At 56.1% G+C, this 21,714-nt stretch overlaps 1 protein-coding gene across 4 annotated transcripts; it reads left to right on the top strand.

Annotated features, from left to right (window-relative positions):
• Window positions 1-397: 397 nt before the first annotated feature.
• SH3GLB2 (SH3 domain containing GRB2 like, endophilin B2) lies at window positions 398-20,789 on the top strand. 4 transcript variants are annotated; one of them, XM_009457461.4, is made up of 12 exons: window positions 441-621; window positions 6,368-6,509; window positions 7,577-7,705; window positions 13,923-14,056; window positions 14,324-14,416; window positions 16,530-16,592; window positions 18,136-18,159; window positions 18,618-18,707; window positions 18,957-19,057; window positions 19,361-19,375; window positions 19,482-19,722; window positions 20,037-20,789. In XM_009457461.4, the coding sequence occupies exons 1-12, from the start codon at window positions 559-561 to the stop codon at window positions 20,142-20,144; spliced, it is 1,203 nt and encodes a 400-aa protein (XP_009455736.1). In that variant the 5' UTR covers window positions 441-558; the 3' UTR covers window positions 20,145-20,789. The 4 variants fall into 4 exon arrangements, with proteins under 4 accessions (XP_009455738.1, XP_009455740.1, XP_009455736.1 ...); XM_009457463.2 differs by lacking the exon at window positions 19,361-19,375 and having other exon boundaries at window positions 398-621; XM_009457465.3 differs by lacking the exon at window positions 16,530-16,592 and having other exon boundaries at window positions 398-621.
• The last annotated feature ends 925 nt before the right edge of the window (window positions 20,790-21,714 follow it).

The following is a 21,714-nucleotide window of genomic DNA, read 5'->3' on the forward strand; positions in this document are numbered from 1 at the left end:
GCAATCATCTAAGAGCACATGTGTTCCAGTTTTAATAATTTTAGTAAAAGGAAAAAAAGAGGCCGGCCCAAGCGGCGGCGGCAGGCGCATGGGGGCAGCAGCGAGCACTGCCCAGCAGCGAGCCCTGCCCAGCACAACCTGCTCCCCCGACCAACCCCGGCTCTGGCCGCGCCAAGGCCTCGCCCCCACCCATGTAGCTCCGCCCCACTGCTCTCTCGCTCCGCCCCTGTCCCGCCAGTCCCGCCCCCTCCGACTCCCCCCGGCTTCCGCCAACCAGCCCGGCCCCCGCCCGGCCCTCACCCCTCTAGCTCCGCCCCACTGCCGTCCCGTCCCGCCCCAGCACCGCCAGCTCCGCCCCCGCCCCTCTAGCTCCGCCCCGCGGCCTCCGCGCCCCGCCCTGCGCGCTCGGGCTGGCTGGGCGGCTGCGGCGGGCGGGCAGGCGGGTGCGCGGAGGGCTGGTGCCCCGCAGCAGGTGGGCGGGGTGCGGTTGGCGGCGGCGGCTGGGCCGGGGGCTGCCGGCTGCGCTCGGGCCGTGCGCGGCGGCCGTGCGGGCGCGCCATGGACTTCAACATGAAGAAGCTGGCGTCGGACGCGGGCATCTTCTTCACCCGGGCCGTGCAGGTGAGGCCTGGCGTCGCGCCGTGCGCCGGGGGCCCGGATGTGAGGCGGGCGGGGAGCACCCTGCGGCAGACGCCTGGGGACGCGGGAAAGCCCTCCCGGGCTGCTGCCCTCGTCCCCGCCGCGGGCACACCTCTGCCCCTCTGAGCCCTTGCTGACCGGAAGAGGGAAAGAGCCCGTGCGGCCCGAGCCGGGCCTTGGCCCTGCTGCCTGGGGCGAGGCACCGGTGCCCACCCTTTGGGCTAGTTGGGTTACCCTGCTCCCCTGGCGCCTGCCTGGCTGAGGAGGGGAGGAGGCACCGGCTGGGTGCTACCTCCCTGCCCTTGTCCAGCAGTGACTAGCGCCTGGCGGGGCATTTAGCGACCTGGGTCCCAGGCCCAGGGACTCATGCGTCCACCACAACCCCTTCTCCGAGCCTCAGTCTCCGCACCTGTGCAATGGGCGGCTGGTGCCATGAGTCCCTCATGGCCATTTCACACGTTTGGATAGTCAGGCCGGAAGCCAGGAGTTGTTTCTTTTCTGCTCCACGGGAGGTCTGTTTCCTTCGTCCCTAGGCCTGGGGGATGGGGAGAGGGCTGGGGTCTGGCTGGGAAGCTGTCCAGGCCCACGATGCTGAGATTGGAAGAAGTCCTATCCGTTGAGGGGCAGAGAGAAACAGGCAACTCAACATCATGGGAAGACCTAGGGTCAGGTGTGGGTGGGAATGTGCCCTCCTGTGACCTTGGGGGAGGGGCCTTCATCTCACTGGGCCTCAGTTTCTCAGTCTGAAAAATGGGATCAGTATTCCTGCCTCCCAGGACAGATGCGAGGATTCTGTGGGACTCTGCATATGTGTGCTCACCAAAGGCAAGCTCATTATTGGTGTCAACGTGGTTAATATTGCACCTGTGCAGCATGTGACCTTGGACAAGTCACTTCTCTCAGAGCCCCGCCCTCCCCTTCTGTAAATCTGGTGTAACACGGTGGTTATGGGATTCAGTGGGATTCCGCAGGCCCGGGGCTGGCCCATCCCAGGGTTCTGGGAGCAGGTCCTGTAGTCTTGTCTTTGTCGTTGTCATCGTTGTTGTTTCTGTTGAGTACAGTTCTCTCCCCACCCCCAACCTGGGCACTCCCCTCCCCAGGAGCCCACACCCAGCCAGCAACCCATGTAGTCATGTTTACTAGAAGGTGCTGTGTCCCGCTAAGGATTAGCATCCCAGCGAGAATTCACTGCTTAATGTGTTCCAAATCTGGTGGGCAGCCCCAGCCCTAGTGGAGATGCCAGGATCCCAGAGCCCCTCGGATTGGACGGCCCCAGTCCATCTGGGAGGGGGAACCCACTCTGCTGTTGGTATGGCAACCACACTATCTCCCACATCTGGGAAGAACCTGATCTGCCAGTTCCCTGCTAGGGCTGGGGCCTTGCTGCCTGACCTGGCCAGGGCTCTCAGGACCTAGGCAGAGCAGGGCCTAGGTGTGGCTCCACTTGGTGGGAGCTGCCCCACAGGGTCACTGTTACTGGAGTGGGAGCCAGCAGTCAGGCCCCAGCCTCGGGGTGGGAGGGAGGGAGCTGAGAGCTTTATAAATAGAGGCTTTCTCTGCTCTGCACGCCCACCCCACTGCTGCCATTTTCCTGGGAGCAGCCTCGGACTCCAGCACCAAACCCCTTCCTCTTGACAGGATTGGGGCAGAGTGGCAGGCCAGGGGATAGAGAGGCCTGAAATGTGACCTGGCAGGAGAGGCCACAGAGGGGCTCCGCCTGAGACCAAGCTGGCCTCGATGAGAGACAGTCAGGAGGGATGGGAGAGGGGTTCTTTATGATCAATACATGTGATGGGCTCAAGAACCTCCCAGTCCCTGCAGGTACAAGAAACAACTTTAAGAGCCTCCCCGATCCAGCAAGGAACAAGGCCTTGGCCCTGAGATGAGGATCCAGAGGGCGGGATCCCTTTTGTATGGGTCATTCTGGGTTGGTCTCCTGCATGGAGGGCCCCTGAACTGTGCTCAGAAAGTAGGGAGGGGCTCGTGATGTTGGTCCAAGTGGCAGGAGCAGCCCAGATAAGGGCACCGAGGCAAGAAAACCTAAGGCAGATTTGGACAAGATGCCAGTGGGGGTGGGGGAGGGCAGGAGGAGTGATAGTACTAATACTATTAGTAGTAATTGCAGTAATAGTAATAGTAGTGGTAGAAGTAATACTTATAAAGTCCAGAGAGGTGGTGGCATCGTCATCATGGAGCTGGGCAGACTGCAGTGGACATGGGATGGATGCCCTCTAGTTTGGGAAAGCCTGGTAGAACTTCTCACCTGGGCAGATGTGGCCTGTAAGGGAGGGCGGGGTGGGGAGTGCTGCTCTGAACCTTGGTAAGGAGGGGAGGTGTTGAGGTGCACATTTAGGGTGATGCCCTTGGTACCATCAGGGTAGCTCCTGAGAGCTGAGGAGGGATGTGAGGGAGGCCGGCCTGCCTTCCTGCCTGCCTGCCTGCCTGCCTGCCTGCCTGCCTGCCTGCCTGCCTTCCTGCCTGCCTTCCTCCCTTCCTCCCTTCCTCCCTTCCTCCCTTCCTCCCTTCCTCCCTCTCTCCCTCTCTCCTTTCTTCTTTCCTTCCTTTTTTTTTTTTTTGAGACAGGGTCTCATCCTGTCGCCGAGGCTGGAGTGCAGTGGCATAATCTCGGCTCACTGCAACCTCCACCTTTTGGGTTCAAGTGATTCTCCTGCCTCAGCCTCCCGAGTAACTGGGATTATAGACACCTGCCACCACTCCTGGCTAATTTTTTTTTTGTACTTAGTAGAGACAGGGTTTCACCACGTTGGCCAGGCTGGTCTCAAACTCCTGGGCTCAAGTGATCCTCCTGCCTCGGCCTCCCAAAGTCCTGATATTACAGGCATGAGCCACCATGCCTGGCCTTTTTTTTTTTTTTTTTTGAGACGGAGTCAGTCTGTCACGCAGGCTGGCGCAGTCTCAGCTCACTGCAGCCTCCGCCTCCCCGGTTCAAGCAATTCTCCTGCCTCAGCCTCCCGAGTAGGTGGGATTACAGGCGCCCACCACCACGTCATGCTAATTCTTGTATTTTTAGTAGAGATGGGGTTTTACCATGTTAGCCAGGCTGGTCTCGAACTCCTGACCTCACGTGATTCACCTGCCTTGGCCTCCCAAAGTGCTGGGATTACAGGCGTGAGCCACCATGCCCGGCTTCCTTGCTGTCTTTTTTTTTTTTTTGAGATGGAGTCTCGCTCTGTCACCCAGGCTGGAGTGCAGTGGCGTGATCTCGGCTCACTGCAAGCTCCACCTCCCAGGTTGATGCCATTCTCCTGGCTCAGCCTCCCGAGTAGCTGGGACTACAGGCGCCTGCCACCACGCCTGGCTAATTTTTTGTATTTTTAGTAGAGATGGGGTTTCACCGTGTTAGCCAGGATGGTCTTGATCTCCTGACCTCGTGATCCGCCCGCCTCGGCCTCCCAAAGTCTTTCTTTTTTTAAGGCAGGTTCTTGGTCTGTCACCCAGGCTGGAGTGCAGTGACATGATCTTGGCTCATTGCAACCTCCGCCTCCTGGGCTCCCACCTCAGCCCCTGGAGTAGCTGGGACTACAGGTGGGTGCCACCACGCCCAGCTAATTTTTTTTTTTTTTTTTTTTTTGAGACTGAGTCGCCCTCTGTGGCCCAGGCTGGAGTGCAGTGGTGCGATGCTCAATGCAAGCTCCACCTCCCAGGTTCATGCCATTCTCCTGCCTCAGCCTCCCGAGTTACTGGGTCTACACGTGCCCGCCACCACGCCTGGTTAATTTTTTGTATTTTTAGTAGAGAAGGGGTTTCACCTTGCTAGCCAGGATGGTCTCGATCTCCTGACCTCGTGATCCGCCTGCCTTGGCCTCCCAAAGTGCTGGGATTATAGGCATAAGCCACCGTGCCGGGCTTTTTTTTTTTTTTTTTTTTTTTTTTTGTAGAGATGAGGTCTTACTGTTGCCCAGGCTGGTCTTGAACTCCTGGGCACAATCCATCCGCCCACATCGGCCTTCCAAAGTGCTGGGATTATAGGCATGAGCCACTGCACTTAGCCAAGGCTTTTCATTAATGATGGTGATAATAATACTAGCTAACATGTATCAGCCCCATACTGTGTGCTGGCCAAATAGCCAGTGAGCTAGATCCTGTTATCTGCATTCTCCAGGCAGGGGCTCTCAGGTCCAGGAGGGAGACTTTGCCTCTTCGAGCCTTGGTTTCCTCATTTGGGAAACGGGGTGAACGCCACCCCCCTCAAAGGACTGGGTGAGGTAATAGAGCCACGAGGAAATCTGAGCCTCTGCTCTGGAAGGTCTCATTTTGGGGAGTGTGACGAGGAAGAGGAGGCAGAGCCAGCCAGGGTGGGGGAGGGAGGCCAGGAGCAGCTGGCCCCAGGCAGGAGCTGAGGCCATACCCCTGGCAGCTGGGCCCTCCCAGCCCTGCAGGGAGAAACCCAAGCTCTGCTACATAATTGATGGCTGCTGAGCTCCTGGTGGCCGCCCAGCCCGCCACCCCCCGCCGCAGCTGGAGCCAACTGCAGCCAGGGATGATTCATGGCTGACCGACTCCTGCATGGCCCTGCCCCTTGCTCAGCCTCAGTGGCAGCATCTGTGAAATGGGAAACAGCCCTCCTTGCATTAGAGGTTGATGAGGTCATGAGGAAACCCTTAGGACAGGGCTGGCCAACAGTGTTTGTTGTTCCTTATCTTACCCCTGCAGGTCTTCACCCTGGCTGTGACCTTGGGCAAGCCCTTTCCCTTAGCTAGAGAAGGCCTTGGTGTCCCTGTTTGGAAAATGGGGACATGTGTTCCAGGGCCCTCTTAGATCAGAGGGGCCAGGACTTGGACCAGTTTCTGGTTATTCCTAGGTAGCCCCCACGGCTTCTACCAGCTTTGATGGGGACCCATGCAACATCTGGGCCCTGGGTGTGCCCAGCCGCTGGCTCTGATAGGCTGGCAGTGTTTCCATCTACCCTACCAGGTGGCCAAAGCCAACCGTTTGGCCATCCTCCCTCCCTGCATTCCCCTTCCTTCCCAGACGTCTCTGCACCCATCAGCTCATAGCACCGGTGCCTTACGTGGGGCAGCAGCACTGTAGCCGACCCAGCCTTTATGTGTAACCCACATCTTTCCTCTTTCATCCTCATAACCTATGGGGGAGGTGCTATTATTCCCTTTTTTCAGCTCAGGAAACCAATGCTCAGAGAGGCAGAGCCCCTTGCCCAAAGTCACACATCTTGACAGTGGCAGAACTAAGACTTGAATCAGGTCCTTCTGAACCCCGACCCTGGGTTCTTCCCCTCCCTCCTCTGGCACCCTCTCCCTAGCAGCTCCCAGCTGCCCATGGAGCCCCCTGATAACCCCAGACCCTACTCCGTGCCCTGTTTGTCCCGAGTACTTTCTACCAAGTCCTCTCCTTCAGAGTCAGGCTCAAAGGACCCTAGGGCTGGCCTCCCCAGGGTTCCTCACCGCACTAAGCTGTGTGCCAGATTGTGTATGAAGGTGCATTTTTGTGGGGAGAGAGTGTAGCTTTCATTGGATTTCCAAAAGAAGCTGTGATTCCCACACTCTGGCCCAGCCACCTCATTTCACAAAGGGGAAAACAGTGAGGCCCTGCCAGGTCACACAGTATCACCCTCAGGGCTGGTTCCTTGACCCTGGGGCCTGCCTGGGTTCCTGCTGGTGGGGAGGGGCAGTCCTCCCTTTCCCCACCACTCCCCCACCTCCTTCTGAGCTCTCCCCCTCCCCACCCCTTGGCCTTCCCTTCTGCGTAGTTCACGGAGGAGAAATTTGGCCAGGCTGAGAAGACTGAGCTTGATGCCCACTTTGAAAACCTTCTGGCCCGGGCAGACAGCACCAAGAACTGGACAGAGAAGATCTTGAGGCAGACAGAGGTGCTGCTGCAGCCCAACCCCAGTGAGTGTGTGTTGGTGGGCCCAGGGAGGGATGTAGTCGTGGGGCAGGGATACAGTAGGAGGCCTGGCCCTGTTGTGGCATAGGTGGGGCGGGGCTGCAGCCGGGGTTTCAGCTAGACTCTTGGGCTCAAGGCTGTTGAAGAGGGACAGTTAAAAGAAAATGGGGGACTCTGTGTTGGGCTGCCAGACACTCCAGGGCAGTGGAAATACTGAGTTTTGCACAGAAGAGTTAAAATGCCTGGAAGCTAAAACACACATGGGAGAAGAGGCAGGCAAAACACACACCTGGTTGGTCACTCTGTGTTTTTTTTTTTTTTTTTTTTTTTTTTGAGGTGGAGTCTTGCTCTGTCACCCATTCTGGAGTGCAATGGTGCAATCTTGGCTCACTGCAACCCTTGCCTCCTGGGTTCAAGCGATTCTCCTGCCTCAGCCTCCTGAGTAGCTGGGACTACAGGCACATGCCACCACGTCCAGCTAATTTTTGTATTTTTAGTAGAGAAGGGGTTTCACCATGTTGGCCAGGCTGGTCTTGAACTCCTGACCTCAAATGATCCACCCGCCTTGGCCTCCCAAAGTGCCGGGATTATAGGCAGGAGCCACTGTGTCCGGCCCAACCTGGTCACTTTCAAGAGGTCAGCAAGGCCCAGAGATGAAGGGACTGCCCGGAGCACACCCAGGCAGGCCCCCAAGGTCAAGCAGAAGCGACCTGCAGGACTTCTGGGGAAAGGAGGGTGGCTCCGGGTCGTACTGTGTGTCTGCCTGGAAATCTGCTCTGTGGCTCATTGAGGGGCCAGATAACTTTTGGGTGCCAGGAGCAGAGAATTGTGCAAGCATGTATTATGGTCTGTAATCATATTAATAAGGGAGAAGTGGATGGGCCCTGGCTTCCTCCTCTGTATAGTGCTGGGTCAATCACAACAGTCTCAGGGTCGGGCATGAGCAAGAGAGTATTCTGGAAGTCAGCAGGCCAGGTGCACCTGTGGGCAGGGCCGGGTCTGGGTCTGTTTCTGTTTCATTTTTGGGCTTGAACTAAGGAGCCCTGTGGCTTTGGCTGCTGTCTCCCCACAGGTGCCCGAGTGGAGGAGTTCCTGTATGAGAAGCTGGACAGGAAGGTCCCCTCAAGGGTCACCAACGGGGAGCTGCTGGCTCAGTACATGGCAGACGCGGCCAGTGAGCTGGGGCCAACCACCCCCTATGGTGAGCAGGCCTCACAGCCAGGGACTAGGGGTCATGGTCTTTAGCTCTGATTCTCCCTCCCTCCCTTCCTTTTTTTTACTTAAAAAAATAATTATACAAATAATACCTGAATTCATTCTAAATGTAAAAACTCTACGCAGAAAAAAAGAGTAAAAAATGGAATCTTCTCTTAACCAGTTTTGGTTTGTGTGTGTGTGTTTTTTTTTGTTTTTGTTTTTTTTTGAGATGGAGTCTTGCTCTGTCGCCCAGGCTGGAGTGCAGTGGCGTGATCTCGGCTCACTGCAAGCTCCACCTCCCGGGTTCCCGCCATTCTCCTGCCTCAGCCTCCCAAGTAGCTGGGACTACAGGCGCCCGCAACCACGCCTGGCTAATTTTTTTTGTATTTTTTAGTAGAGACGAGGTTTCACCATGTTAGCCAGGATGGTCTCGATCTCCTGACCTTGTGATCTGCCCGCCTATACCTCGAAAACTGCTGGGATTACAGGCGTGAGCCACCGCGCCCGGCCTATTTTTTTTTTTTGAGACACAGTTTCACTCCATCACCCAGGCTGGAGTGCGGTGGCGCGATCTCAGCTCACTGCAACGCGCCCGCCTTCCAGGTTCAAGTGATTCTCCTGCCTCAGCCTCCCGAGTAGCTGGGACTACAGGAGCCTGCCACCACACCCAGCTAATTTTTGTGTTTTTAGTAGAGGCAGGGTTTCACCATGTTGACCAGGCTGTTCTCAAACTCCTGACCTCAAGTGATCCGCCTGCCTCAGCCTCCCAAAGTGCTGGGATTACAGGTGTGAGCCACCGCACCTGGCCTATTTGTGTGTATTTTTTAATGGAATCATATTGTGTGCTATCTGGGAACCTGACATTTTTTTTTTTTTTTTTTTGGAGATGGAGTTTTGCTCTGTTGTCCAGGCTGGAGTGCAGTGGCGCAATCTCAGCTCACTGCAACCTCCGCCTCCTGGGTTCAAGCAATTCTCCTGCCTCAGCCTCCCAAGTAGCTGGGATTCCATGTGCCCACCAGCACACCTGGCTAACTTTTTTGTATTTTTAATAGAGACGGTGTTTTACCATGTTGGCCAGGCTGGTTTCCAACTCCTGACCTCAAGTGATCTGCCCGCCATGGCCTCCCAAAGTGCTGGGATTACAGGCATGAGCCACCGCACCCGGCTGGAACCTGACTTTTTAACTTGACATCATATTACAGGTATCTTTTCACTGAAGCATTTATAGAACCATATCCATCTTTTTTTTTTTTCATTTTAAAATTTTATCCAAGTATAAGCTGTATATTATAAAATGTGTTTAAGTGTATAATTCAATGATTTTTAGTAAATTTACAGAGTTGTACAAACATCTCCACAATCTAACTTTTTTTTTTTTTTTTTTTGAGGCAGAGTCTCACTCTGTGACCCAGGCTGGAGTGCGGTGGCGCAATCTCAGCTCACTGCAACCTCTGCCTCCTGGGTTCAAGCATCCCGGGTCCTCCCTCAGCTACCCAAGGAGCTAGGATTACACACGCCCACCACCACTCCCAGCTAATTTTTGTATTTTTAGCAGAGACCGGGTTTCACCATGTTATCCAGGCAGGTCTCGATCTCCTGACCTCCGGTGATCCACCCGCCTCAGCCTCCCAAAGTGCTGGGATAACAGGTGTGAGCAACTGCGCCCAGCCAAACTTATTTATTTTTTTATTTTCTGTTACCTTTTTTGAGACAGGGTCTGGCTCTGTCCCCCAGGCTGGATTGCAGTGGTGCAATCTCAGCTCACTGCAACCTCTGCCTTTTGGGCTGAAGGCATCCTTCCACCTCAGCCTCCTGATTAGCTGGGATTACAGGTGTCCACCACCATGCCCTTCTAATTTTTATATTTTTCTGTAGAGATGGGGATCTCGCTATGTTGCCCAGGCTGATCTCAAACTCCTAAGCTGAAGTGACCTCCCACATTGGCCTCCCAGAGTGCTGGGATTACAGGAGTGTGCCACTGTGCCCGGCCCACAGTCTAATTTAAAGAACATTTCCATCACACCCCAAAAGTCCTTCATGTCTATTGTCAAGCCCCATTTTCACCTCCAGCCAGCCAACCACTAACGTGTTTTCGGTCTCTATAAGTTCATCTTTTCTGAACATTTTATATAAATGGAATCATATGACATGTTGTTTCTTGCATTTAGCTGCTTTTACCTAACATAATTTTTTTTTTTTTTTTGAGATGGAGTCTCGCTGTGTCACCCAGGCTGGAGTGCAGTGGCGCAATCTTGACTCACTGCAAGCTCCTCCTCCCGGGTTCATGCCATTCTCCTGCCTCAGCCTCCCGAGTAGCTGGACTACAGGCGCCTGCCACCACGCTTGGCTAATTTTTTGTATTTTTAATAGAGATGAGGTTTCACCATCTTGGCCAGGCTGGTCTTGAACTCCTGACCTCGTGATCCACCCGCCTCGGCCTCCCAAAGTGCTGGGATTACAGGTATAGCCACTGTGCCTGGCCTCAGGTAAATTTAACTTAACTCTTTTTTTTTTTTTTTGAGACGGAGTCTCTCTCTGTCACCTAGGCTGGAGTGCAGTGGCGCAATCTTGGCTCACTGCAACCTCCGCCTCCTGGGTTCAAGCAATTCTCCTGCCTCAGCCTTCCAAGTCGCTGGGATTACAGGCACCCGCCACCATGCCCAGCTAATTTTTTGTGTTTTTAGTAGAGACGGGGTCTCACCATGTTGGCCAGGCTGGTCTTGAACTCCTGACCTTGTGATCCGCCCGCCTTGGCCTCCCAAAGTGCTGGGATTACAGGCGTTAGCCACTGCGCCCAGCCAATTTAATTTAACTTTTTAAGAAGTTGCCAAACTGTTTTCCAAAGTAGCTGTATGATTTTTTTGTTCCTGTCAGTAGTGTGTTGTTTCATTTTCAGATATTTGTGGATTTTCTGGGTTTTCTTCTATGGTTGCTTTTAACTTAATTCCACTGCGATCAGAGAATGTATGAACATGTTTTTTATTTTTATTTTTATTTTAGTATTATTATTATTTTGAGATGGAGTCTCGCTCTGTCGCCCAGGCTGGAGTGCAATGGTGCCATCTGGGCTCACTGCAAGCTCCACTTCCCAGGTTCAAGGGATCCTCCACCTCAGCCTCTCAGCCTTCTGAGTAGCTGAGATTACAGGCACGCACCATCACGCACCTATAATCACACCCAGCTAATTTTTTTTTTTTTTTTTTTTTTTTGAGACAGAATCTCGCTCTGTCACCCAGGCTGGAGTGCAGTGGCACGATCTCGGCTCACTGCAACCTCCGCCTCTCGTGTTCGCGCCATTCTCCTGCCTCAGCCTCCCAAGTAGCTGGGACTACAGGCACCTGCCACCATGCCAGGCTAATTTTTTTTTTTTTTCAGTGGAGACGGGGTTTCACCGTGTTAGCCAGGATAGTCGATCTCCTGACCTCGTGATCCACCCGCCTTGGCCTCCCAGAGTGCTGGGATTACAGGTGTGAGCCATCACACCCGGCGTATTTTTTGTATTTTTAATAGAGATGGGGGTCTCACCATGTTGGCCAGGCTGGTCTCAAACTCCTGATCTCAAGTGATCTGCCTGCCTTAGCCTCCCAAAGTGCTGGGATTACAGGCATGAGCCAGCACACCCAGCCTCATATTTTTATTGTTTTAATCCTTTTAAATTTATTGAGACTTGTTTCATGACCTAGTATATGGTCTATCTGGGGAATGTCCTAGGTTCACTTGAGAAGATGTGATATTATGCTGTTGAGGGTGCAGTGCTGTATAGGTGTCAGCGAGGCCACATCGGTTAATAGTGTTTAAGGCTTGTATGTCCTTGCTGATTTTGTCTTGTCCTATTCATTATCAAGAGTAGACTATTGAGGCTGGGCATGGTGGCTCACACCTGTAATCCCGCCACTTTGGGAGGTCAAAGTGGTTGGATCACCTGAGGTCAGGAGTCCAAGACCAGCCTGGCCAACATGGTGAAACCCTGTCTCTACTAAAAATACAAAAAAATTAGCTGGGCATGCTGGTGCGCGCCTATAGTCCCAGCTACTTGGGAGGCTGAGGCAGGAGAATTGCTGGAACCCGGGAGGCGTAGGTTGCAGCGAGCCAAGAGCGCGCCACTGCACTCCAGCCTGGGAGACAGAGCGAGACCAAAAAAAAAAAAAAAAAAAAAAAAAGAGCAGAGTATTCAAGTTTCCAACTATTACTGTTGAATTGTCTTATTTCTCTCTTTGTCAGTGTTTGCCTTATGTATTTTGGAACTGTTTGCCTTATGTATTTTGGAACTGTCTTAGGTCTGTATGTTTATATTTGTGCATCTTCCTGATGAATTGACTCTTTTATTATAAAATACTACTCTTTGTCTCTAGTACCATTTTGTGTTAAAGTCTATTTTGTCTGGTAGTAGTATAGCCACGTTAACTCTCTCGTGGTTACTGCATATATGGTGTACTTTTTTCAGCCCATTCATGTCTTTAAATTTAAAGTGTATCTTTGGATTTTTTTTTTTTTTTTCTGTCACCCAGGCGGGAGTGCAGTGGTGCGATCTTGGCTCACTGCGACCTCCACCTCCCGATTTCAAGCGATTATCCTACCTCAGCCTCCTGAGTAGCTGGGATTACAGGTGCTTGCCACCATGCCTGGCTAATTTTTGTATTTTTAGTAGAGACAGGTTTCACCAAGTTGGTTAGGCTGGTCTTGAACTCCTGACCTCGTGATCCGCCTGCCTCAGCCTTCCAAAGTGCTGGGATTACAGGTGTGAGCCACCGCACCCGGCTGTATCTTTTTTTTTTTTTTTTTTTTAAGACAGTCTTGCTCTTGTTGCCCAGGCTGGAGTACAGTGGTGTGACGTTGGCTCATTGCAACCTCTGCCTCCTGGGTTCAAGCAATTCTCCTGCCTCAGTCTCCCAAGTAGCTGGAATTACAGATGCACACCACCACACCCAGCTAATTTTTGTATTTTTAGTAGAGACGAGGTTTTGCCATGTTGTCCAGGTTGGTCTCGAACTCCTGACCTCAAGTGACCCACCCACTTTAGCCTCCCAAAGTGCTAGAATTACAGGCGTGAGCCACTGCGCCCGGCCTTGCCTTCACTTTTGAAGGATTGTTTTGCTATATATAGAATTCCTGGATGAACAATTTTTTCTTTACTTTGAATATATTATCTTACTGCTGTCTGGCTTCTATTGTTTCTAATGAGAAGACAATTCATCTTAGCTCTCTTGTATGTGATGAATCAAACCATGTTTTTATTCTTTTCTTTTTTTTAAAGACAGGATCTTGCTGTGTCACCCAGACTGGAGTGCAGTGGTGCAATCATAGCTTACTACTATAGCCTCAAACTCCTGGGTTCAAATGATCCTTCCGCCTGGGCCTCCCAAAGTATTGGGATTGCAGGCGTGAACCAGCGCGCCCAGCCTCTTATTGTTTCTTCACCTATTTTTTCTGCCTTATTTTCTCCTCCTCTTCTGGGACTCTCGTTAGTCATATGTTGGTTCACTTGACAGTGCCCCATAGGTGCTGAGGCGCTGCTCATTTTTCTTATGATTTTCTGTTTATTTTTTATAAAGACAAGGTTTTGCCATGTTGCCCAGGCTGGTCTTGAACAGCTGGGTTCAAGCAGTCTGCCCACCTTGGTTTTCCAAAGTGCTGAGATTACAGGTGTGAGCCACAGCATCCAGCCCAATAGTTTTTCTTGACTAAATGCTTTTCAATTTGTTTTTTGCCTTGGTCAATTTGCAGAGTCCAGAAATGGATGTTTTTGACGATTGTGTCCAGTTTTCTTTCAATTTGTTTTATTTTCAAAGAGATAAGGTCTCCCTATGTTGCCCAGGGTGGTCTGGAACTGCCGAGCTCAAGTGATCCTCCCGTCTCGGCCTCCCAGAGTGCTAGGATTATAGGTGTGAGCCACCGCACCTGGCGTGGTGTCCAGTTTTATTGTTACTTTTTTTGGGAGGGGATTTGTTGAGCTTCTTTCTCTGACATTCTGGAAGTCTAACCCCGATCTTTATAATGGCTGCATTGTGTTTCATATTTTGGCTGTCCCATTGTTTATTTGTTAGTCCCCAGTTGATGGTGTAGTGTAGGTTGCTTCTGCTTTTTCCCAGGCAAAGCATTCTGCACTGAGCACCCCGGCCCTTGCTCTTCAGCAAGCTCTTCCTGAGCCCTCTCCTGCTGCCTGTAGATCAGAGTAGCCTGAGCCTGACCTTCTTCCTCACGCTTCAACTCTGTTTTCTCAGGGAAGACACTGATCAAGGTGGCAGAAGCTGAAAAGCAACTGGGAGCCGCGGAGAGGGATTTTATCCACACGGCCTCCATCAGCTTCCTCACACCCTTGCGCAACTTCCTGGAGGGGGACTGGAAGACCATCTCGGTGAGGGCCCTGGGACTATTCCGCTTCCTGGTAACCATGGCAGCTCCCTCCTCAGAGCCTTTGAGCACAGGCTCTCTTCCAGTGCTGGGGCTACAAAACTCCTGAGGCCTCCCCAGAGAGGGCTCCTTTGGACTGAGTGACCTCCTATCTCTGGGCCTCCGTTTCCCTATCTTGACTTGATAGTCCCCGGCACCAATCTTGCCATGCATGGCTCAGGGTCTCCCAGGGCAGCCCAGGGTCTCACTGTCCCCATGCCCTGCCCTGTAGAAGGAGAGGCGGCTCCTCCAAAACCGGCGTCTGGACTTGGATGCCTGCAAAGCGAGGCTGAAGAAGGCCAAGGCTGCAGAAGCCAAAGCCACGGTAGGTGTCCCCGCTCCCCGCTGGCCTCCTGGCCCAGGCTCTGGCTGGAGCCAAGGGGTGGTGGCATGAAGGGACCTGGTATTTGGCATGACCTCTCTCCCCTCTCCCTGGCTGGAGATGCCTGGCTGGGGGCTGCTGGGCCGAGCCTCTCTGTCCCTGCCCTCAAGGGAGCCTTGGTGGCCCCCGAGCTCTGGTTCCCAGGGAGATATCTACGGTGTGGGCGGACCAGCAGTGCCCCCAGCTGGGTGCACCACCCCGCCAGGCAGCTGGAGTCTCCTGCATGCCCTGCCCTGCCCTCCTAGATGCTCGGCTCTGTCCCCGGCTCTGCCCGGGCATGGCACCTTCTTACTAACTCTACTACTTGCTGCTTGAACGTCAGGCCCAGGGTCCCTGTGCTCAGGCGCCCCCACGATGGTGTGGAAAACCTGGGAGCTGGACCGCCCACTTGCTCAGGGCCGTGTCCGAGGGGTCCCATGAGATTGGATAGGGCCTGGGCCATCTGGCGCCCCCTTCACTCCCAGCTCACTGAGGCCTGTTCAGCCTGGCTGGGTCAATGGGACGCAGCCTGGGACAGTGTGCCCAGGGCGAGGCCAGGATTGGAGGAGCTGGGCCCAAGGGTGAACACCCTCCTGGCACAAGAGGTTGCTCGGGGCTGCCAGGCCTAAAGGCTGCCTCACACCTTGCAGAGGGAACTCCCAGGCCCAGGCCTGCTAGGGAGATGGCTACCTGTGGCTGCCAGCTGATTAGCCGAGGGAGGCCAGGCCTAGCCTGGGCTCACAGCTGCCCATGCACCTTGCGTTCCCCTCCCATAGTGTGGCCCCAGAGCCAGCACTGCCCCTGGCGAGAACCGTCTCAGGTCACTCAAGTGTGTGGGGTCTAGATCAGAGGCAGGGGTGTAGTTGTTTCAATCTTGGGGTTGGCTAGGGTGACCTGTGCCTATTGGGATGACCTCTTCTAAGGCACCTGAACAGGACAGTCTCCCCCGTCACTTAGGGCCAGACAACGTCTCTGGAGTAACTCAGCCAGAACACACTCTCTCCATCAGCCAGGCCAGAGGAGCCTTTCCTGTCATTGCAGTGGTGTGGCCTCTCCCTCACCTGGTGGGCCTGGACAACCTCACATCCTGGGGTTGGGCCAGGCCACCTTTCCAGAGCTAGGACTTGGGCAGCCCCAGGAACAGCATTCCAGAGGACTCAAGCTCCACAGCTGTGTCCCCATAAGCACGCACACGTTAGGACTCTTCAGGAGGGCAGGCTGCGGTGCCTCCCTCCGCCCGACCGCCTGGTGTCCCCTCCCACTGGGGCCTGGGGGGCCTGCTCCTGCCTGCGCTGTGGACTCACTAACTCTTTGTTTTTGTTCCTTTCCGTCCTGCTTTGGGTAACTTGGCTCAGTGTGAGGGAGATGTGAGTATACCTGTCCCACGCGCTGTGCTGCTTCCGGTCTGCCCATCTTGCCCGTGGACCCACGGTGCCGTGGCCAGCCCACGTCCTTGGGGCATTTTGCAAGCAGCTGGTCTCCCCGCCAGAGCCTCTACTGTGCAGGGCCTCTGGTTTAGGGGGGATGCCAGGCGTTGGGGCCTGTGAGTCAGCTTTTTGCAAATGTTGGATACCTGTCACTCTGTCTGCCCATGCATCCATCTGTCTACCCTCATTGTCGGAAGGGGCCTGGCCCTTGATGCAGGAGCGAGAGATGTGGTGTGCGGATTCTGGGATGGAAAAAGCCATCCCAGTTGGGGGTGGGCTGTGTTTGCGGGACCCTGGGGCATCTGAGTGCCACTGGTCTGGGGAGGAGGGGGCTGTGGCCCCTGGCAGGGGAGAGCCCAGCCTGTGACTTGCTCAGGCAGCCTCGGCCATCTCCTCACCGCATTTGCTCTCCTGAGCTCCAGTGCCTGCAGCCACTTGATCTTTGTCTGGACTCTCCAAGTCCCTAGGCCCCTCATCTCCAGGTGGTTGGAGTCGGGAGAAGGGGGTTTGTGTTGTGTTTGTATCCCCCTGTCCCTGGGGTCAGGCCTCTTGGCATCTCGTTGTGCAAGACTCTGGGGTAGCCTCCTGACCTCGACCCTGGCCCTGGCCCAGGGTGACCCCCTCCCCACATGAACTCTGTTCCCCGCCAGACGGTGCCTGACTTTCAGGAGACTAGACCTCGTAATTACATTCTCTCGGCCAGCGCCTCCGCGGTAAGCGCACCCCACCCCCACCCCACCCCTCGTCCTCCTCTCTCCCCACGTCCCACGCCACTGCCTCTGACTGCACAGGAGCTAGAAGCCAGCTTGGGTAAGGCGGGGGCACTGCCATGTGATCAGGTCAGTCCTGAGACACTGGGGAGGGGCAGCAGCCCCCACCTCTGTCCACGGCCTGGCCCCGGTGCCCTGTGGCCATGGAGCTGGACTTGTTTCCCTCTGCAAAACGCTGGAGCTGGCGGCAGGGCCAGCCACACTGAGTAGTGTGGAGAACTCAGGGCGGCAGCTGTCCCATCCCCAGGGCCCCTCCACCTCCTGCTGTCTCTGAATGCCAGGCCCTGGGGAGGCCCTGAGGATAGAGGAGGAGGCCTGGCCGTGCCTTTCCGGAGTTCACAGACCCCTAAAGACAGGAGGCAGGGATGGCGTTGTAGGCCTGGAGAGCGCCTGGGGGGCGGGAGGGCCTGAGGCTGTGCTTAAGGCCCAGAGGTCCTGGAGCAGGGCATGTCTTGTCCTGAGGCTTAGGCAGGGCCCCCAGGGGAGTTGGGGCAGGAGGTGGGGAGGACAGGATCGTGGAGGCTTCGCATGTCATGGTGTCTGTTGGTTTTTAAGCTTTCTTGGGAAGTCTGGTGTTTCCTATGTAGTTTGGGGACTAGGCCACACCTCTCCCTCATGCTTGTCACCACTGCTACACCTTGTCTGCCCACTTTCTCTCCTTCCCGCCCCTGGAGGTGAGATCCTCACCTCTCTTGTGAGCATGCTGCCTCATGTCTTCCGTGCCGTCGTTCTGTGGCTGGGTGACTGTCCCTCAGGCCGCCAACCCTAGTTGGCTCTCACAGCAACTTCCAGTGCTCCTGGACGGGGACTTCCTAAGCAGCATGGGGGCCACACGGGCGGGCCACGCACACTGGCCTGGGTCCGCATTCCCTATTTCAGGCTGTTGTCTCGGGTCAGATCTCCGGAAGCGGCAGGAGCGCTGGGTCTCCTGGTCGTGGCCGGGCAGCGTCTTTCTTCTTCAGGGTCTGGATGCCACTTCCCGCCTCCTCCCTGTGCCCAGTGGAAGGAGAAACATCCTAGAGGGTGGAGACTGCCCTGTTTTTCTTTTGCCATTGAGTCCCAGTGTGACTCAGGCACGAGGCCACCTTTCTCTGCCAGAGGACAGAAAGCTTCAGTGACTGGCCCAGGGTCACACAGTTCTGCCGCCCAGCCCAGCAGCCTGAGCCAGCAGTCAGGATGGGGTGGGGACACTCCGTCTCTCTTGAGACCCCACTCAGAGAATGGGGCTGACACTGTAGGAGAAATATAAGCAGGACTCCTGCTGGCTGCTCCCCTCCTGCATGAGGCATGTTAGAGGGACTGGGACCGCCAGCCCCCAGCTCCCATGCCGGGCCTCGGCCCAGTCTCAGCTCCTGTTTGGGAGGGTGGGGCAGAGGGGCAGGGGGGCAGAAGTTGAGTCTGGGAGCTGGGGCAGGGCACAGGCTCTAGGGTCCAGCTGTCCTCCTCTCCCCTCCCCTGCTGGCCACTCCTGCTGCCGTCTCCACAGCTCTGGAATGATGAAGTGGACAAGGTAAGTTGGGGCCTGGGGGGCTGGGCTCGGGGAAGAAGGGGTGGCGGGGTGCAGGCACACTTGCTGCTGTGGGGTCTGATCTGTTTCTCACTCTGCCCCACACCCACTGGGGAGGGGTTACTGCTTTCTCTCCCTGGGCCTCAGTTTCCCCTGTGGGGAAATGTTTTCTCCACAGTACCCTGTAGCACACAGTAGGCCCTCAGGATGCACTTGCTGGGTGGATTTCTCCGATGGGTGATGGAGGAAGGGTCTGTCACTGCAGCTGCCTGTGGGGTCCTGAGTGGGGCTCTAGCTTCTCTGGGGTTGGGGCTCCAGGTGTGAAGTCAGGCATAGACCCAGAAGGCTCTCCGTGTTCCCAGGGGAAAGGGACAGGCGGCTCCCAGGTAGGCTCCAGGAGAAGACTGCGGGGAAGCTGGTGGGTGGTGTGTGGGTGCTCATGGCTGCCCTGCCCTGCCCAGGCCGAGCAGGAGCTCCGCGTGGCCCAGACAGAGTTTGACCGGCAAGCAGAAGTGACCCGTCTCTTGCTGGAGGGAATCAGTAGCACTCACGTGAGTCCCCCTGCCCACCCTCACTAAAGCCCAACCCTCAGCAGGCACCAGGTGTGCCTGAACCACAAGGTCAGCAGGGCTGCCCCAGAATGGCCCTCACAGAGCAAGTCCCACCGGGGAGGGTGTGGGCGCAGGGGCAGGGCACCCTGGAATGCCGGAGCAAGGTCTGGTAGAGGACGGGGATGGGGACGGAATTTTTTGTTCTGAGGGCGGGAGGTTAGAAGTCAGCCTCTGGCCTCTTCCCCGCAGGTGAACCACCTGCGCTGCCTCCACGAGTTCGTCAAGTCTCAGACAACCTACTACGCACAGTGCTACCGCCACATGCTGGACTTGCAGAAGCAGCTGGGCAGGTGCGGGGCCAGCACTGCTGAGCCCACTGGGGCCCCCTGGCTCCCATACCCTGTCCATGGGCAGCATGAGCTCCTCTGGGCAAGTCCTGTGACACAAAGCCGGGTTGGAGGGCTCTGCCAGAACCCACTCTGGGCCTGGGCATCTCATGTGTATGAGGGTGGAGTGGCTGGCCTTACTGACGGCCGAGTCCCCTGGAGCCCCTGAGGGTTTCTAGGGAATGCCTGGGTGGGGAGGATGGCAGGGACCAGGGGGTGGGGCCATCTCATCCTTCCCTTGCTTTGCTTTTCCCTTTGTGCTGCCAGCTCCCAGGGTGCCATGTGAGTAGCCGGGGCTGGAGTGGGGCTCCTGGGGCTGGGGAGGGGAGTTTGCCTCTGGGGTCCCTTCTGGGACTCCCACCTGCTAAGATGTATCCCTCCTCTCCAGATTTCCAGGCACCTTCGTGGGCACCACAGAGCCCGCCTCTCCACCCCTGAGCAGCACCTCACCCACCACTGCTGCGGCCACTATGCCTGTGGTGCCCTCTGTGGCCAGCCTGGCCCCTCCGGGGGAGGCCTCGCTCTGCCTGGAAGAGGTGGCCCCCCCTGCCAGTGGGACCCGCAAAGCTCGGGTGCTCTATGACTACGAGGCAGCCGACAGCAGTGAGCTGGCCCTGCTGGCTGATGAGGTGGGCCCGGTGCCACAAGGTGGGGCAGGAATGGGCTGGGTGAGGAGCAGCCTGGGCGCTGGGATCAGGCACATGGGGCCTGGAGGGCCCCTGTTGGCAAAGTGGGGACCAGCAGGTTAAAGAGGGCATATCCAGCTCTGAGGAAAGGATCCTTGCTCTGCTGGGTCTCTGGAGCAAGTGAGATGAGCGCCAGCCACTGAAGGTGTAGCACATGCCACGGGCCATGGGGAGGTGGCAGCTCTGTCCCCACTTAGTCCTGGGGGCAGTTCCACCCTTGGCCAGGCCATGACCGTCCTCTACTGCCATCTCTGCAGCTCATCACTGTCTACAGCCTGCCTGGCATGGACCCTGACTGGCTCATTGGCGAGAGAGGCAACAAGAAGGGCAAGGTCCCTGTCACCTACTTGGAACTGCTCAGCTAGGCAGGTGCCCCCATCCCCCCGCATTCTGGCCTAGGCAGGAGAGGATGGGCGCAGCCCTGACACTTAACTTGTTTGTTGGTGACACAGCTGTTCAGAGTGGGGAGAATTCACCCCATTCTGTCCCTGCCCCTAGTCACCTAGCTGTGAGGGTGCCTGAGGCTGAATGGCTCCACCCCTCCCCCAGCCCTGCTTCTGACCTGTGGCTCTGGAGCCCCTGCCCCTGCCTGCATCCCCGAGCACCCCACCCTCCAGGCTCCACTAAGGAGGGAGGGGCTGTCTGCAGCAGCTGCACTCAGCACCTAGGCCAGGGTGGGGCCGCCGCAGATGGGCTCAGGAAGCCCCAGGTGCACTCAGCGAGAGCCCTGCCTTTCAGTTGCCAAAAGCTGCATCAGGGGAATGCGGCAAGGCACACAGGGCTCTGGCAGCCCCTGGGGACTGGGCGCTGCCCCTGGGAGGGGAGAGCCTGGCCAGGGCTGGTGTTGGGCCCGGAGCAGCATCTTCCGGTGCTATCCTCCCCTCCCACCCCTCACAGCTCAAGCCAAGTCCAGCGGCCGCAGTCTTCACCTCTCCACACTCACTTTTTATCTGGTGTTTTTACTTCTGCCTGCGTTTGCTCTCTAGCCAATAAACCCTCCTTGTGTGCGAGTCACGTGGGCTCCTGTCAGGGCCTGGCCCTGAGGGTGGTAAAGGGAAAGGTAGACTCACCCTCTGCCCCACTCTTCCAGAGAGTAGCAGGGGCCCTGTGGCTGCCCCGGCCCCCAGCTCTCTAGTTGGGAAGAAGTGCAGCCCTCCCTGTCTTCTGCGGGGCCTGTGCCTCTCAGAGGGCAGTGCTGTTCCTGGCCATGAAGCCGCACAAGGAACGTTTTATTCCTAAGAAAAAGTTTCCTAAATTTGGATTGTGGAGCGGACTGTAGAATGCGTCTGACAGTTCAGTTCAAGCACAAGAAGTGGGTAGCGGTCAGTGCTGTCTGCAGGTCGGGCGTTTCACCCAGCACGTGCCCCCGTGCCATGGGTTCTCATGCCGTCCTCAGTGTCCACATTTCACAGATGAGATCAGCAAGACAGTCATCTCCTCAAGGGACCACAGTTGGCAAACGGCCAAGCAGGGACTGAAGCCCAGGCAGCCTGATTCTAGAAACCCTAAGTGATGTCTGTGTTTTAGATGGCCCCTAGCAGGACCTAGCATTCTGACTTCGGTCCTGAGAAGGCCAACAGCCAGTAGGCCCCACTGTTGGGGCTTCTGAAGAGGGGATCGGGGGATGACGGGGGCACGGGGCTATAAATAGGAAGGCACAGAGCTTCAAGAAAGGCTCACCCAGGGATGAGCTCAGCCCACTGGGCCAACGAAAGCAGGGTCAAGGACAGGACCAGCACAGGCCAAGGAAGGGAATATCTGACAGCGCCCACCCAGCCAAACCCTCAGCCCAAGGACAGGAATGAGGAGATGCTGGTGAACTAGCCATCCATCAGTACCTGCCTTCCCCCGAGGCTGCAGCCCCACTCCCAGGCGCCTGGCCAGGGGAGTTTTCTAGGTTCTGAGAGCCACGTTGTCATCCCTGGGCTTTGAAGT

This window comes from Pan troglodytes, chromosome 11, assembly GCF_028858775.2.
Source record: "Pan troglodytes isolate AG18354 chromosome 11, NHGRI_mPanTro3-v2.0_pri, whole genome shotgun sequence".
Lineage (NCBI taxonomy): Eukaryota > Metazoa > Chordata > Mammalia > Primates > Hominidae > Pan > Pan troglodytes.

Excerpts from the sequence above, each read along its gene's own strand:
- SH3GLB2 (XM_009457461.4), top strand. The coding sequence starts at position 559 with ATGGACTTCAACATGAAGAAGCTGGCGTCGGACGCGGGCATCTTCTTC. Across the intron at positions 14,057-14,323 it reads GGGACTGGAAGACCATCTCG|AAGGAGAGGCGGCTCCTCCA; the intron begins GTGAGGGCCCTG and ends CCTGCCCTGTAG. Across the intron at positions 14,417-16,529 it reads CTGCAGAAGCCAAAGCCACG|ACGGTGCCTGACTTTCAGGA; the intron begins GTAGGTGTCCCC and ends GTTCCCCGCCAG.